Source organism: Chenopodium album, chromosome 6 (assembly GCF_948465745.1).
Source record: "Chenopodium album chromosome 6, dcCheAlbu1.1, whole genome shotgun sequence".
In the NCBI taxonomy this organism is placed as follows: domain Eukaryota; kingdom Viridiplantae; phylum Streptophyta; class Magnoliopsida; order Caryophyllales; family Amaranthaceae; genus Chenopodium; species Chenopodium album.
In genome coordinates, this window is record NC_137839.1 from 5241942 (window position 1) to 5257265 (window position 15324).

General features: G+C 36.6%; 1 protein-coding gene across 1 annotated transcript; it reads right to left on the reverse strand.

Moving 5' to 3' along the window:
- Positions 1 to 5245: 5245 nt before the first annotated feature.
- Positions 5246 to 10722, reverse strand: LOC145636557 (uncharacterized). Its single transcript, XM_081688136.1, has 7 exons — positions 10685 to 10722; positions 10455 to 10579; positions 10095 to 10272; positions 9981 to 9997; positions 9630 to 9689; positions 8663 to 9532; positions 5246 to 8574 (listed from the first exon to the last, which is right to left on the reverse strand). Exons 1-7 carry the CDS (start codon positions 10720 to 10722, stop codon positions 5246 to 5248), a joined length of 4617 nt encoding a protein of 1538 aa, XP_081544262.1.
- Positions 10723 to 15324: the final 4602 nt, after the last annotated feature.

Consider the following 15324-nt stretch of genomic DNA (forward strand, 5'->3'; position numbering starts at 1 on the left):
TATATACTACTCCTTACTAACTAGTTTAGAACGTATGCGATGCGCGGTTTAAATAAAACCTATTTTTAATTTGTACATTTTTAAAATAAATCACTATTGTTTGTTTGTTTTTGTTTTTTTTTTTAAATAAAATTGATTCATAATTAAAGTCATATGATATCTACAAAGAGATTTAGATCTAATAAATGCATAATAATTGAATCAAATAAAAACATTCTGTAAGCAAAGCTACGATCGTTGTTGCTAATCGTACATTCTTCATACCCTCTTTCATATCGATGTGAAATAAATCACTATTGTACATGAATATAAATAAGAATTACGTTCATTATGTAATTTTAAAATTTTTTATTTTCATCAAAATTATGATATAGTGATCAACATTGTCTAATTCATATTTCAATGTAGGAGGTCATATATTAGTGTGCTATTCAAAATTGTTTAAATTTCCAACGATAAACTAATAGGTTTTAGTTATAATGTAGAAGCTTCTAATATTTAAATTTCAGAAATGTAAAATATGATAATTTTTGGGACATCATCATTGCATTTAGGCGGGAAAATTTTAATTGAGAGAGCGACACGTGTGCAATGATAACGTCAACAACTTTTGGTTTATTAATGGTTAAAAGATACGATTATAGTATATCACTAGTAGGGATGTCAATGGGTCGTGGAGGGAAAATGTTGGTCTTCCCGTCCCCAACCCCACCTAATATTTTCATCCCCATCCCCATCCCCGCGGCAGGTACAACTCCAATACCATCCCCGCCCACCCCCCACTTGGTTATCCATCCCCACCAAAGACCCGCCTAATCCCCAACCAAGACCCACCCAATTTTCGTCTCTCAAATACACAATCCTACGTAATTAGTACGGATTTTAATAATTTTTAAAAAAAAAACATTCTTAATATTACACACATATTTATTTATACTAGGCGGACCCGCGCGCGCTACGCGCGCGATGCTAGTGTGAAGCGTCGTATGTTTTTCTTGTATATAATGAGACAATGTAGGGCTTTTACGTGTTAGTTTTTTTAATTTGTGTTGAGTTTAGATTAAAAATTTGTGTGGCTGTTTTAAATAAGTAATAATAATGATGCTTTGTGTGAAGTGAAAAGGTGATTTGGTTGAATGGAATTTGATATATTATTTAATTTATAATTGTTTGTTTTAGTTAGAAAAAATTATAGCAAGATTGTATATTTTTATTTGTCATTGTGGTATGGGCCAATGTTTGGGCTTTTGCAAATTTGGAAGGTAAATTTTGAGATGAATTGCAAAGAGTGTGGTTGCCAATTGTAATGTAAGGAAGTAATCAATGTTATTTTAGTCAATTTCTGTATTTTAGTTTCGTAGGTACTAAATCATTGTTATTTTAGTCAATTTCTGTATTTGAATCAAGTGTAGACTAAAATACAGAAAGTTACGAGACGTATGCCAAATTTGTTGTTATCTAATTCTAGTCAATTTGTTGTTATCATTTTTTTTTTTTTTCATTTTTGGAGTTATATAAACTATATATTATAAACATATATTTTTTTGTGATAAATTTATAGGTATGCCTTTAACAAAGTATTTGGTCGGATAGGTGTTTTTGCATACCATAAATGTAGTGGAGACTATTGTTGTCATTATAAAAAAAAACAATTATATATATCTTATATGATATACAATATGTTATGATAATATTGGTAAAAAAGCCATTTAATTACACTATGATTTTATATATGATATATGATATGTTAGACTATTTATTTTAAGTGACACAAAGTGAAGTAGTTTTGTTTTAAAAAAAATAAGCCTTTTATTGTTATGGAAAGGAGTTTTTTAAAAAAATGAGTGCTTTAAAGTTGCTGGGGAAATTATAATTTGTTTAAATATAGTTTTGTTTTTGATTTTCTTATGCGCTAAATTTATTGTAACAATTTTTAAAATCGTTGGAATTGAATTATTTATATGTAAAGTTATAATCCGAATGTATTCTCGTACACGTGGGTTGTATGAAATAGTGCAACTTATTTTGTGCTTCTGCATGTTATGATAGACAAATGAAAAGACATGTTAGGAAGAGTGAGTGACGGTTTGCAGGAAGAATTGGAAGAGTCGTCATTATCTTCATATATCCCCAAATTCATTTTCCTTTCTGTGAAAGTTGAAAAGGTTTTCTTTCCTCCTTTATTTTCTTTCTTTCATCCTCAATTGAAAATTAAGTTTTACAATGGCTGGAAATGGCGATAATGATACGATCTTTGATGATTGGTACCGTAATTTTCTGCTGAAGCGCAAAGATAGTCTCCGTGGTCAGTATGTGGCTTGGGCGGAAATTCGAGCACAAGCGTCAAAGAAGATGGATGAAATGTTGGATGCTACGAAAGATTGTGATGCACAGATAGCCAAGTATGATGAGGTTGCTCGGAAGAAAAGCAAGGCTGAAGAGGCAAAACTCGGAAGTAAGGGTAAGGAACCTGAACTCGGAGGCAACTACGATACTCGAATTAAAGTCGATACTGACAGTGATACTGATGAAGAGCCTGTGAGAATGAGAAGGATTGAAGGGGTTCAAGGTGAGCCATCTAAGTTTAGGGGTCAATGTAGCGGCACAAAGTTGGTGTTTGGTGCTGGGGTTGAATCAGGGGATGCTGAAATGGATATCAGCGATAATGAAAGCATGGTGAAGCATGTGATTGATGTTACGGTTGGTGCACTTGTTGAACCAACAGAAGATGAGCCTGCTGTTGGGGGCGAGGGTGCTGGTGCAGGGCAGCAGGGGCAGCAACAGGTGCAAGCAAACGAGGAACATGAGTCTGAAGAGGAGCAAGAAGATGAAGAGGGAGAAGCTGAGGAGCAGGGCAATTCATCGGACTCTACTGACATTTATGGAAGCGATGATGGATATTACGGTTTTGATTCCGATTAAGCATTTTTAGTTATTTTTAAAAGTACTTTGGTTAGGTTGATATGAATGTAGGGGTTTTAAAATCTGTAAAGACAATGTTACTTGTTTTTTAATTTTGATTAAGTATTCTAGCATGTTTGATTTTATGATCGTGGTGGATCATAAGTATTTTGGCTGAATATTTGTTAATATTAGAATGTATGCTTTTGGTTGCTAATCTTTGAATTTTTAATTTTTTGGTTCCTCATTTTTAGTTTGAGCTGATTTATATCATAATATACAGCTTGTCATATAATTAGCTGATGTTATTTCTTTAAACAACTTTCTCAGCAACCCTTAGTCAAGAGTAAGGTTTTTTAAAAGTTTTAGATGTATTTCTTACTAATATAGTTAATAACAGTAGGCCAACCACAGATTCTACCAAAGTCCCTTTATAATTTTATGTCCATGTACCAATTTTTTCAAAGACATGTTTTTTGTCATATATTATACTGAACATGGTCCTTTCAACTCATGGGTAACAAATATAAGGGCATAAGTCAAAATAACTGCTGTACATGTGGCCTAGTAACTGGTAAGATGATAATAAGCTTAAAAAGATAAGAATTTTCTATATAGGCAACAATATAAGGCATAATACAAAATAAGTGTGTACATGTGGCTTAACTACTGGCAAGATGATAGTAAATTTTAAAGGATGAGATTTTTCTGTGTAAAGAACTGCATGTAAAATAGCTACATAGGTTGTCTGAATGCAAAGCAAGCACAAATAAATAGCTAATTAAAACATGTGTGCATATGCAATTCAGATTAACAGAAGGCCACATGAAAAGCAATTCAGATAGTTTTATTGCATGCAGGTAAATAAATGAGAAGAAAAGAAGTTAATGCATAAGTAGATGTTAAGTTCAGCAAAGCATCATTAAAGTGCTTACCTTCTTCAACTGGAATGGCAGGCAGAATTTGGGGGTAGACGGGAACAGCAGAGCAAAGCAGCAGAGAATAGAAGGAGAGTAAATGCTCTCTTGAAGTATAAGAATCTTAAATAGCAAATAGCCTATTGACAAGTTAAAGCTGAATGGCCTTTATAATTTAGTGGTTATTAGAATGTCCTGATACAGCTTACTATCTATTGAATAAAAAGATGTAGTAAGTAATCTCTCCCAAGGAAATCTGCAGAGTAATAATTATACAAGCAAAATCTAAAGTGATATTATAAGTAATAAAAGCATAGGCACTAAAACATAGTTGTGTCTAGTGGTTAATAGGCTGTTTGTAGTGAAATAAACTAAGGTTACATGTGCAAGTAGATAATAGAGCAATCAATCACTGATCTAATTTAGCTATAAAAAGAAAGATGTTATGTGAATTTAAAATAGGAGAAGTTTCTTTTTGGAAATCATCATTGTGGGCCACATATAAACCTAGGATTTAAGTATTATCTGTTGTTATTGTGATGCTTGATGGGTGCAGCCGAAAAAGAAATGCTGTTATAATTATAGTTATCTAAGGAAAAAGCATTTTTTTTAAAGCTTGAGGGTGACCCGTTTGAAAGACTAAGAAAGGGCTGCACTAAAAGTATTCATGATTTGAATCAATGTATTGTCCACCAGTTAATAAGGTTATTCTGTTAAGTTGAAAGTATGTTTCTTTACTGTCTTGAGGGTGATAGAATGAAGGGGCACTATATACAACAATGTAATAAGGGGAAAAAAAAGGGTTTTTCAACAAATGAGATTGTAGTAGCTATTCTAGGCCTACTGTAAAAAAATTGAAATAAGACAGTATTTGATCCTGCTGTTTTTTTTTCCCTAGTATTTGTAATTTCATAGAAAATTTTAGCTCATTATTTACTACATCAGCTCAACATCTAGTTTAATAACAATTATATCCAAATTATTTTTAAATTCTTGGTAGTATGTTTTGTTTGCGCTGAGCATTATACAATAGATGTGCATTGAATATCATTTTTTTGCTTAGTCAAAGCATGTTTGTGAATCAATAATTGCAACAGAAAACAGAAATGTACATGTAAAGTATGTTCCTAGCAAGTAACCCTGTCCAATAGTGTTGCTGCAATTTGAATAGAAGCATGTAAACTAACAGAACAATAGTGGTTCTAACACACTGCAAGGCATTTCAATAATATTGCATATTTATATATCAATAATGATTGTAAAATAAATATTAAAAAAAAAGCTTTATATACCAAAATGATGCTCTAAAGATCTACAACATCAAATCTGCATAATAGGATAGCAAAATTAAATTAGTAAAAAGAAAAAGCTGTTTGTTTTTATAAATATGTATAGAAGCAATCCCAGAATACCTGCATTATATTATATCATGTTATGCCAGATAGTCGCAAGACATCATAAGCTACAATGTTTTTCAGAACTGGTGTGTTGTGAACTTCAGCAGGCTGGGGTGTGATCACAGTCACTTTCTCCGATTTCTTAGCCCTTGACAATGCAACATACAATTGACCATGTGAGAAACATGGTTGTGGGAGATAAATCATAACTTGGCTTAGTGTTTGCCCTTGAGATTTGTTGATAGTCATTGCAAAACTGAGCTTCAGAGGAAATTGTATACGCTCAAACTGAATCGGATATTTTGCTGATGATGGAGGCCGGAGGTTGACACGATGGATGAATACAAGCTCTCCTTTACGATGACCAATTGCTATTGAACAAACAATAACATTTCTTCTGAAATACTTGCATATGAGACGTGTGCCATTGCACAGGCCATCAGCCGGATCAATATTCCTCAGCAAGATTACTGGACTGTTAACTTTTAGGACCAACTCGTGTGGTGTCATACCACCTGGGGCAAGCTGGTTCAAGAACTCTGTTGGGTAGATAGCACAATTATCATCTAGAATGCTATCAAAACTTTTATAAACAACTGCTTCTCCTGGGAACTTGTCAATCAGGAAATTGTTGATTGAGTCTACTGCATCATTTAATGGGGTTAGGATTGCTCTTTCTGTGAAAATATCTGGTGTAAAGGCAGGATGTTGCAATTCAGGGAAAGCAGCAGCAGCTAGATAATCAATAGGTTCCTCGATTTTTTGATAATAATTGACAATGTGAGGAGGAACCTTCACAAAAGCATTCTCAGTTGCCTGAAGCTCGCCATTTCCCAAACCCAGCAAAAAAGATGCATATGGGGGATCTGCTTTGGCTCTAATGTTTTCAGTCAGATGTAGATTTTGTAACCAGGGCCAAATATGTGAAGTAACCAGGCTTGTTGCAACAGCTTCTCTTTGAGTCTTGTGAGGAACAACTGGTAAAACCTGCCTGAAATCTCCACCAAAGACTACAACTTTTCCACCAAATGGCTGATCTGGATCACAGAGATCGCGGAGCAGGAGCTCAACAGATTCAATGTTCTCTTTTCTTGCCATTGAAGCTTCATCCCAGATAATCAATGCTGTCTCTTTAATCAAAGCAGCTAAGCTGCCTTGTTTAGGAACATCACAAGCGAGCGATGTTTCTGAATCAAGTGGAATTTTAAATCGTGAGTGTGCTGTCCTGCCAGAAGGTATATTTGCTGCAGCTATTCCTGATGTTGCCGTCGGAAGCACAATTTTCCCTGCCAAGCGCACTTCTGCATACAGAGCATTGTACAGAAAGGTCTTTCCAGTCCCTCCAGGGCCATCAACAAAGAAACAACCAGGCTTTTGTGCTTGAACATGAGAAATGATTTTGTCAAAGGCAATTTGTTGAGCTGAATTTAGCTGATCTCTACAATCAATTGATTCTTGAGGAATAGGTGCATCCAAAGCATCAATAATATCCTTTGTCCTCTGTAGTTCTTCTGGCATTTCTTCTTGTAGATGTTCAAGCTGAAAATGAGCCAATGACTTGCCCATTGACTCTAAGTGTTTCTCAACTGACTGTACTGTCTGCAGCAAAACTTGCCTTTCATTTTGTGGAAAGGTATACCTAAAGTCATCAGATAAATCATTATAGAAGTGCTGCCATAGTGTACGTGGGTTGCTCGGAGCGCAGAAGACCAACACAGCTGCAAATAGCCGACGTAAGGCTCCTGGCATATGAATTTCTGCAGCTTCAGACAAACAAGCATAGACAACATTGTCTTCTTCAAAGAGCCCTCTTTTAATAGCTGCTTCATGGAAAGTGGCACATAGCACTCCATTCACAGTCCGGAGGTCAGAAAACGATTTAGGGCTGCGTATATTGCCAAGAAGCAGCCGCAAAAAGAAACGCTCTCCTTCTGCAGGTGTAACACATGCCAGCCGACCGATGACCAGTTTCTTGTTCTGTCTCTGAAACCATACCTTTGCAGTGGCATCCCACCTGTAATGTTCAATGAATTCACTATAGAGATATCCTGTACCTCGAGGTGAGGCTGCATTTGCTTTGAAGAATTCTGTTAGTTGAGTTCTCGATCTTCGTTCATTCAACACCACAGAATCAAGCTGCTCATGACTTCTTAACTGAACTGTTTGCATGTTTTCCAAATGCACTGCAAGGTGCTGTACAGGGGGGTGCATCTCAAATAAATCAAAGCCAAAAATCCTCCAAGCTGCCTCACATGGTGAAACCCATCGTCCAGACTGAAATCGTTGAATTTCATCTACGGCTTGAGTTTCTTCACCAACAACATTAAAAGATACTCTGTCATGCCCTTTGTAAACATATTTGTATAAGTACTTAACAGCCTGAATAGATGAGCAAACTTCTACATTGAGGTGACAGTCAAACAACGCGGAAAGGTATGGGTTGTATGGAATAACCCAGCGATTATCAAGGTTTGAACCTCGAATTCGTACACTTTCTCCTGTATCTTGTCTCTTGTACACTGGATATCCATCATTATGGTTTGTTGTTTCTTCTAAGAATTGTTTTGGGTAGCCATATTTGCATGAGGCAGAGTTATCATCTTTCGCAACCATACATGCACATTTAGGGTTTGCTTCTCCACAGGGGCCATGCATCATATGGCGCACTATTATTTTCCGAAGATCTGGGGAGTTGTGGGGTGGTAGCTCAGCAGATACAAATCGATCAAAATCAGAAGGTGTTTTCAATTTGTAATCAGGTTTCAAGATAATAAGGAAATGTGCATGTGGAAGACCTCTTTTTTGAAATTCAATGACATATATCATAGCAGCCACTTTCCCGAAAATTTCTTTCTTCATGATTTGTTTTTTTGAACAGATTAATTTTGATCGAAATATACGGGCAACAAGTTCTGGTCGGTTTTGAGCTGCTTCTCCAGGAGCTAGTTCTGCTTTGATCTCTGGCCAGTTTGCATTACAAGTGATGGTGAGAAACAAATCAGGCTTGCCAAAGCGTTGAACCAAAGCCATGGCATTCAGGTAACGCCGCTTCATGTCTCGTGGACCACCAATAAAGGTTGGGGGCAGAATAACTCGCCGTTCGACATTTGTGGGATTTGTTTCACCACTTTCAATGGAATCCAAAATCCCCTGATACAAATCAGCTCTGATTGTTTGCTTATTGTGGCGAAAGTAGTCTAAGCGTGTATTCTCAATCTTCACATACATGTCAACTATATATTGCTGCAAACATCGGCCTGCACGCAGGAGCATATTGTTTGGGCGGCATTGCAATTTGTAAGCATAGTACTCACGGGCAGAAATATGCCGAGTTGAAGCACCACCTGCATCCGCTAAACCTGCATTTATAGAAGCATGATGTGTGTGAACAGCAACATAAAATGAAAAAGACACTCTGCAATAAAACTTCAGGCAGATGAAACTCACGGTTAGCTTCCTGTGCAAGGGCATCTTCCTCTGTATGCACTGCTGAAGATGTAATGGGGTCTGTTTGCTGCTCTCCTGAACCGCTGTCTTTGGCAAGACCCTGACCCCAGCCACAATCACCATGTGGGAATAGAAGTGGATACTGCAAGGGATCATAGCATCCATAATTATGGTATATGCGATGAGAATCTGTTGCCTTTCCTCTGACTGTGATGTATGGGCCATTGGACTCGCTTGATGAACTGTTTTCAGGCCAAATCGCAGCCACTTCATCTGTTGTGGGTGCATTATAAACCCGCTGGTCTAAAACAGTGTTTTTATTGATAGTAATTTGTGTATCTTCTTGAATGTCAAGGTCTTTTAATGATCTGAAAAAGCGAGCGTAAGGATTTTGAGCAGATACTTCCATAAGTATGTCTATAATATCTTGTCTTACTTGTTTAAAGCAATCTACTCTAGCAACTGACTCAAATTGGCCATCATAAAAATAGAGCTGTAAATATCTAGGGCCTAGTTCATCAGGGATTAAATAAGGCAAGTTTTGATAAATTTGTCCATGCAATTTAAAAACATATATTCCTTTGTGTATGCTGCCATCATATCTACCACCTAATGAGCTAAATGCAAATAAGTTGTTATATAATCGAATGTATTGTCTGAAGTGTAATGCATCTTCCTCATCAGATGTTAAAAGTCTATACAGTGCAGGGGGGTATTCATTAGTGGCTAGTTTAACAGATCCATTTCCACAGCAGAAATGAAGCGATTCATGTTCAAATTTTTTTGCACTGCAATGTGGGCAAATGGAAGGGGATTTCAGTTTCAGAGGTGCTGCAGGCAATTTCAAGCCAACAACAGCTGCTGGAGGTTCTGATATTCAACCAAGCATGCCAAGCCAATCGATCAGCATAGTACATTACAGAAAATAAGCAAATAACTCAGTAAAAATATGCATAGGAAAACGTACTGGGCTTTTTAACCGTGGCTTGCTTGACTCCTTTTTTTTGAGAAGCTGCAGTATTTTTCTCTGTGATATGAAAATGACATGTTAAGTTAAAGAAACAATAAACATTTAGTGGTTAAGTTGGTCTAATGTAATTAGGCATCATATAATATTCACTTAATCTGTCTCATATAACTGAGTAAGTTTTCTGTATGCAATGAGCTGACTATTTTAGTAACAAATAAACCTGACCATTAACCTGCTTTCAAATGGGCAAAGAAGCTTTAAAAAACAAAGTTTGATTTAAGGAAGCCTTACTGTTGTTTTTTTCCTGTGTTTGTTTTGTTCCCTGGGTTTTTTTGCTGCCCTGGGTACTTGTTCCACCTATTTCTCTGTATAGCAAACGAAAAAACAGCATAACACCAACATCAGTAGAAACACAGAAATATAGCAAGTCATGTGTTCTTGTGGTAAGCAAAAGTAAAGCACCTCACTGACACAGGTTCTTGTTCCGTAGCTGATAGTGCTCGCTTACGTTTGCTAGACCTTGAATTCTTAGGAAGTTGCCTATACAACATGAACCGCTCTGAGGGAGTGCTGCTAATATCTGTCCTCACAGCCTGTGCTATGTTAGCTACAGTTGAATCAACAGCCAAAAGGTGTGGGCCTGTAAACGAAAAATTTACTATTCAAATGCAGAGTTAAATAATCTTAGCTACAATGAACTTTACCTTAATGCTATCTAAACACAGGCAGCCTGCGTAGTTGTTTTACCTAGCTCAGTCTCTAACCTCACTCAGTTAATTCTGCCAAATATTGCAAATACCAAACATAAACAACTTTGCTTACTGTTAAACTGGACAGCTGAATTTCCAACCACTATGTTGGTAGAATGCCCTACATAAGCAACTTCAGGCTCAATCTGTCCAGCCTCTTGCTGCTGATGTGTGGCAGAACTTGTTTCATCCAACTCCCTACATTGAACAATTGGAAAATCTTGCTAAAAACAAGCAAAGACCTAAAAATTCAGAGCAACAAAAATATCTATTTAGCATGCGATAAGGAAAACAAGCTAACACCTCATAGGAGCAGGGGTCTGAGACATAGCTTGTATCATCTGTAAACGTTTGCTAACCCGAGTTTTTTGCAAGGGTTTTTTTTAACCAAAGCACGATCTGTATACCAAGAAAACATACTTATTTTAAAAAAACAAAACACAATGATTGCAGCCTAATAGTAATAGTTAATATATAAGCTGCTTCTAATAGCATGAAAGAAAAATGAAACATGCAAAGGAACTCGGATGTACGCATAGTGAGAATATAAACTGAGCTAGTGACAGCAAGAAGTTGCAAATAGGCGTTGCAGAGGCTTTTGAAAAATGGAACAGTGTTACAATGCATCTGCAGCTATATAACCTGTAAAGGGAAATTTGAACTCTGATCAAATTGAAAAAATCTAATCCTTAACCATGCTGTGCATACTTAACAATAGAACAAGAATTTTCATAAAATACGATCAATGGCAAGAAAATTAGACTTCATTAATCAAAGCTCAAAAGGCTGAAGTACATTAAATTTTGGGGAAACATCCACCATGTCTTGCCAATAAAACTAACACATAAAGCAGCACAAAATAAGCTGGAATACAAGAAGCACACTAAGCTAATATGCCATATCTAAGGCCCTACAGGAACAGACAAACAAAACATGTAAGCCAGCAAAACAAGGTCTTATGCAGCTTCAGTCTGATGCCTAATCAAACTTCCTCCGCTTAAACAAGGTGTCCAACTCAGGAGGAACTGCAAATGGTTCATGAGTGAAGCGGCCCCCAAAAGATGGCCTAGCTTTTGGCTTGCGAGGTGGAGGTGGAGGAAGAGCAGGTGTTGGAATCCTGTGCACAGCAGACTTAGGTGTTATGCAGCCATCTTCACCTAAAAAAGGAGCTAAGTGCAGAGCACCTTGAATCCCCAATACACGTTCTTTAGCCGCTAAGTAACTTTCCCTAGCCAAGGAACACTTAATACCAGCATAAACCCCATTGCCATAGTTCAAATCAACTATGTCAAGATTGAATGCAGTGCACAGGAAATCTACAGCTCTCCTAGCAGCCTCTTGTTTGGTAGCCTTGCAGTCAGCACGAGTAGCACTAAAAACACACTCCATTCCAGTAGCAATTGTAGGAGCATAAATCGTAAGCCATGAAATAAACTTTTCTGGTCCAAGCTTGAAAGTGTTCACAGCTGAAACACGTGCTTTAGTCTCCACAGTTAGAGTGCGCAGAACATCCATGTAATCAATGCACACATATTTCTTGCAACGCTTGTGGTTTGGCACATCTGGCCACTTGACTGGCACCTTCCCTGCCCCCCTTTCCATTGACTCGAGCTCAATGCGTTTCATCTGGTAGAGAAATTCACAGCGTTGGAGCTTCTTAATTTTCTTAGAAGTCAAATCCTCAACCTGAATGCTGTACTCCATCCGGAGTGAACGAACGCCTTTTTCAGCAGCTATTTCACGCGATTCTCCTACTGTTTTAGCTGGGCCACCCTCGTAAACATAGAAACCCAAGCCTGGGTCAGTCTCCACGACAACCTTCACAGCATTCTTCCTTGCATCAACCAAGTAGTAAGCTGGCTGAGGAATTTTCAGATACTCCACAACTTGCTGGAGCAGGCAGGAAAAAGAAATAGACACTTTCCGAGTGGCAGGACCACCCACCTGTGTGCATACCATAACATAAGAAACATGCTGTTGCAGCTAACACTGGTGCAGGGACATCTAATCACTTGAGCTACAGGTGTAAGGTAGTGAAACATGTGTTGTTGGAAGACAGAGACAGAAGCAAGGCTAATGCATGGTAAACATAAAAACAAGCTAAATAGTTCTTGCAATTACATCACAGAAGAACAACAAAGCTGATTACCAAAGCACGCAAGACATTACCCTGAACAAGGCTGGTTACATCACAAAATGAAAGACACAGACATAGGCTAATTTAAATCAAGCGCACACAACAAAATCATCTAAATAGCTAATGCGATTATATCACAAAAGAACAACACAGATGGTTACTAAAGCATACAAAACATACCCCATTTAAAACAACAAAGGACTCTCCACATACTAACTAATACAACAACTTACCAAGCCAAGCCACACATAATACACAAAACAGCAAATCAATATAGCTGGCCCTTTGATAAGGCAACAAAAACAGAAACAAACAAACCCACCAAAGCATGTAACACATTATATAGATAACACAACAAAATCATCACATACTAACTAAAACCATCCAAACCAACACTTGAACAAAACCAGCAATGCAATACAATTCTCCAAACCCCCTTTCCAAAAAAAACAAAGCAAATCAACATAACTGTAAATAATAGAGTACTTACAGGAGAACCTGCACCTCCACCCATTGCAAGCTCATAACTCTGCAACAGAAATAGCAAAAAGCAAAATTAATAACCAATATCTTCACCAAAAATTGATCCCTTTTACAATCACAATTGCATGATTTATCATCAACAATATAAACATGTAAACCATAGCTTAAGGTAGCCCATGTTACAAATTCCAGATTCCACACTCACTTTACGAAAGAAGAATAAAAAAGACAGCCCACACACAAAAATGCCAGGCTAATTAGCCATCCTTTACCAACACAAATGCACTAAATCTTTACTTCATAACTAATATATGGACTATACTTAAACTAACTGCTGTTCAATAAATCACACGAAGTTTGTTAAGCAACCAAGCTAGTGAAATATTGTGTGCACAGAAGCCAATTAATTTTAATAATGGCTACCAATTTAACCATGCCAAGTAAATCCAAACAATGTAATCAATTTGTCAAGTTTAAAAATGTCATGATTCTGAAGAAATCCTTCAAGCAAGTGCATATATGTTTTGTGTTCATGGTCAGTGACTAAAAATGTCATGATTCTGAAGAAATCCTTCAAGCAAGTTCATATATGTTCTGTGTTCATGGTCAGTGATATCAAAGATTAGTTTTCCAGAGATGTAATGTCATTACTACAGCAAAGAAGCCTCTATCCAATTCCATGATTACCTCTAATGTAACCTCCTCCATGGGAATATGCTATGGTGTGTGTAGGTTTTTTTTTTTTTTTTGTTTTTGTGTTTGCTGCAAAATGAAGATGAGGGAGACCAGATGAACTGGCTTCTATCCTTAATTTATGCTAACACAAAGCAGTAGAAGACAAACAAATGCAAACAAACTAAGCCATGCATAGCAGGTAATTAGATGAGCCTTGTATCAATATTGGCTTAGAAGGAAAAGCATTTACCCATTGGTATGAAACTGTTAGACCGATGGCTAATAAAGTTCACCATCTTAAAACCACTGGGTAAAAGCATGAGCTGCAGCCAGCATAAAAGAAACAGCTGTAAAAGCAAAAATTGTGTGAAAGGCCTTAGCAAAAATCAAATAAAGCAATCATGACACCCCAAACTAAATATACAGAATCTAATGTAGTTCACAAAAAGGAAAAATGAACAATCTGCTTTTTCAAAAAATAGAAAGGTATTTTTTTTTACATACCTTAATCCCACTTCCCAACACTTGAACAACAGCTGCAACCACAAATTAAAATGATTTAATTTTGATTTGAAAAGCCAAACAACAAATTAATCCTCTCAAAACTAAAACATTAACCGCACTTCCCAACACTTGAGCAAACCAAACAATAGCCTAATCTCTTTTAAACCCGCTCACACATCATGCAAAGCAATAGATCAATGGATAACTAAGAAGCTCACCATAAAAAGGATCAAACAATTAAGTCCTCCCAAATCCATTTTCACAATAGATGAACTGCTGTAAATCCCACAAAAGTACATTAATCAATAGTTAAACAAAGAAATAACCATAGACAAAAAGTAATCAGCTAAGCAAACAAATAAATAAAATCGAGTAATTAACCTTACAATTCATGCAAATCGCAAGCAAGTTCTAATTGAATCACTAATCAGCAACGGTAAGTGTCCAGAAATCAAACTAAACTCTAATCGAGCCTTAGATTCATGCAAATCGCAAGTAAGCTCGAATTGAATCATCGATTAGCAACGGTAAGCGTCCAAAAATCAAGCAAGGCTCAAATTGGATCAATGATTAGCAACGGTAACTGTCCAGAATCAAGCAAAGATGAAACCGACACGTTATACCCACCCCTACACGTGGCCAGTGAGTTGGCAGGTACTTGCACATGCATTTTTTCGAGGGCAAAGCAGTCACAGCACTGTAGATAAGGAAATGGTAGTACAAATATAGGGGCAAATTGGACAGCACACTGTTCATAAGGAAACCCATTTTTTTGAGTGTTGGTGCTTTTATAGGGTAAGGATTATTAGTATAGTACAAATAAAGTATTATAATTAATATTTTATTTCACATAATTATTTTATAAAGGAAAATTTGTAATTATTAAGCCAACCTTTTGACCATCTGCTTTTATTATGTCAACCTTTTGATTATTTCTAAATACGTCAACCTTGTAATAGCATTAATTTTTATTACGTTTTTTTACCGGTGACAGGATAAGCCCTTAATAATTTCTAAAATTTGAAATAAAAAAATTAAATCAGCATTTTTAAACCAAAAAAAAATAAAAAATAAATATGAGTTAGCATTTAATAATGCCAACTAATTAACTCTACTCCTACTCTTATGCAAAGTTGCAAACTCA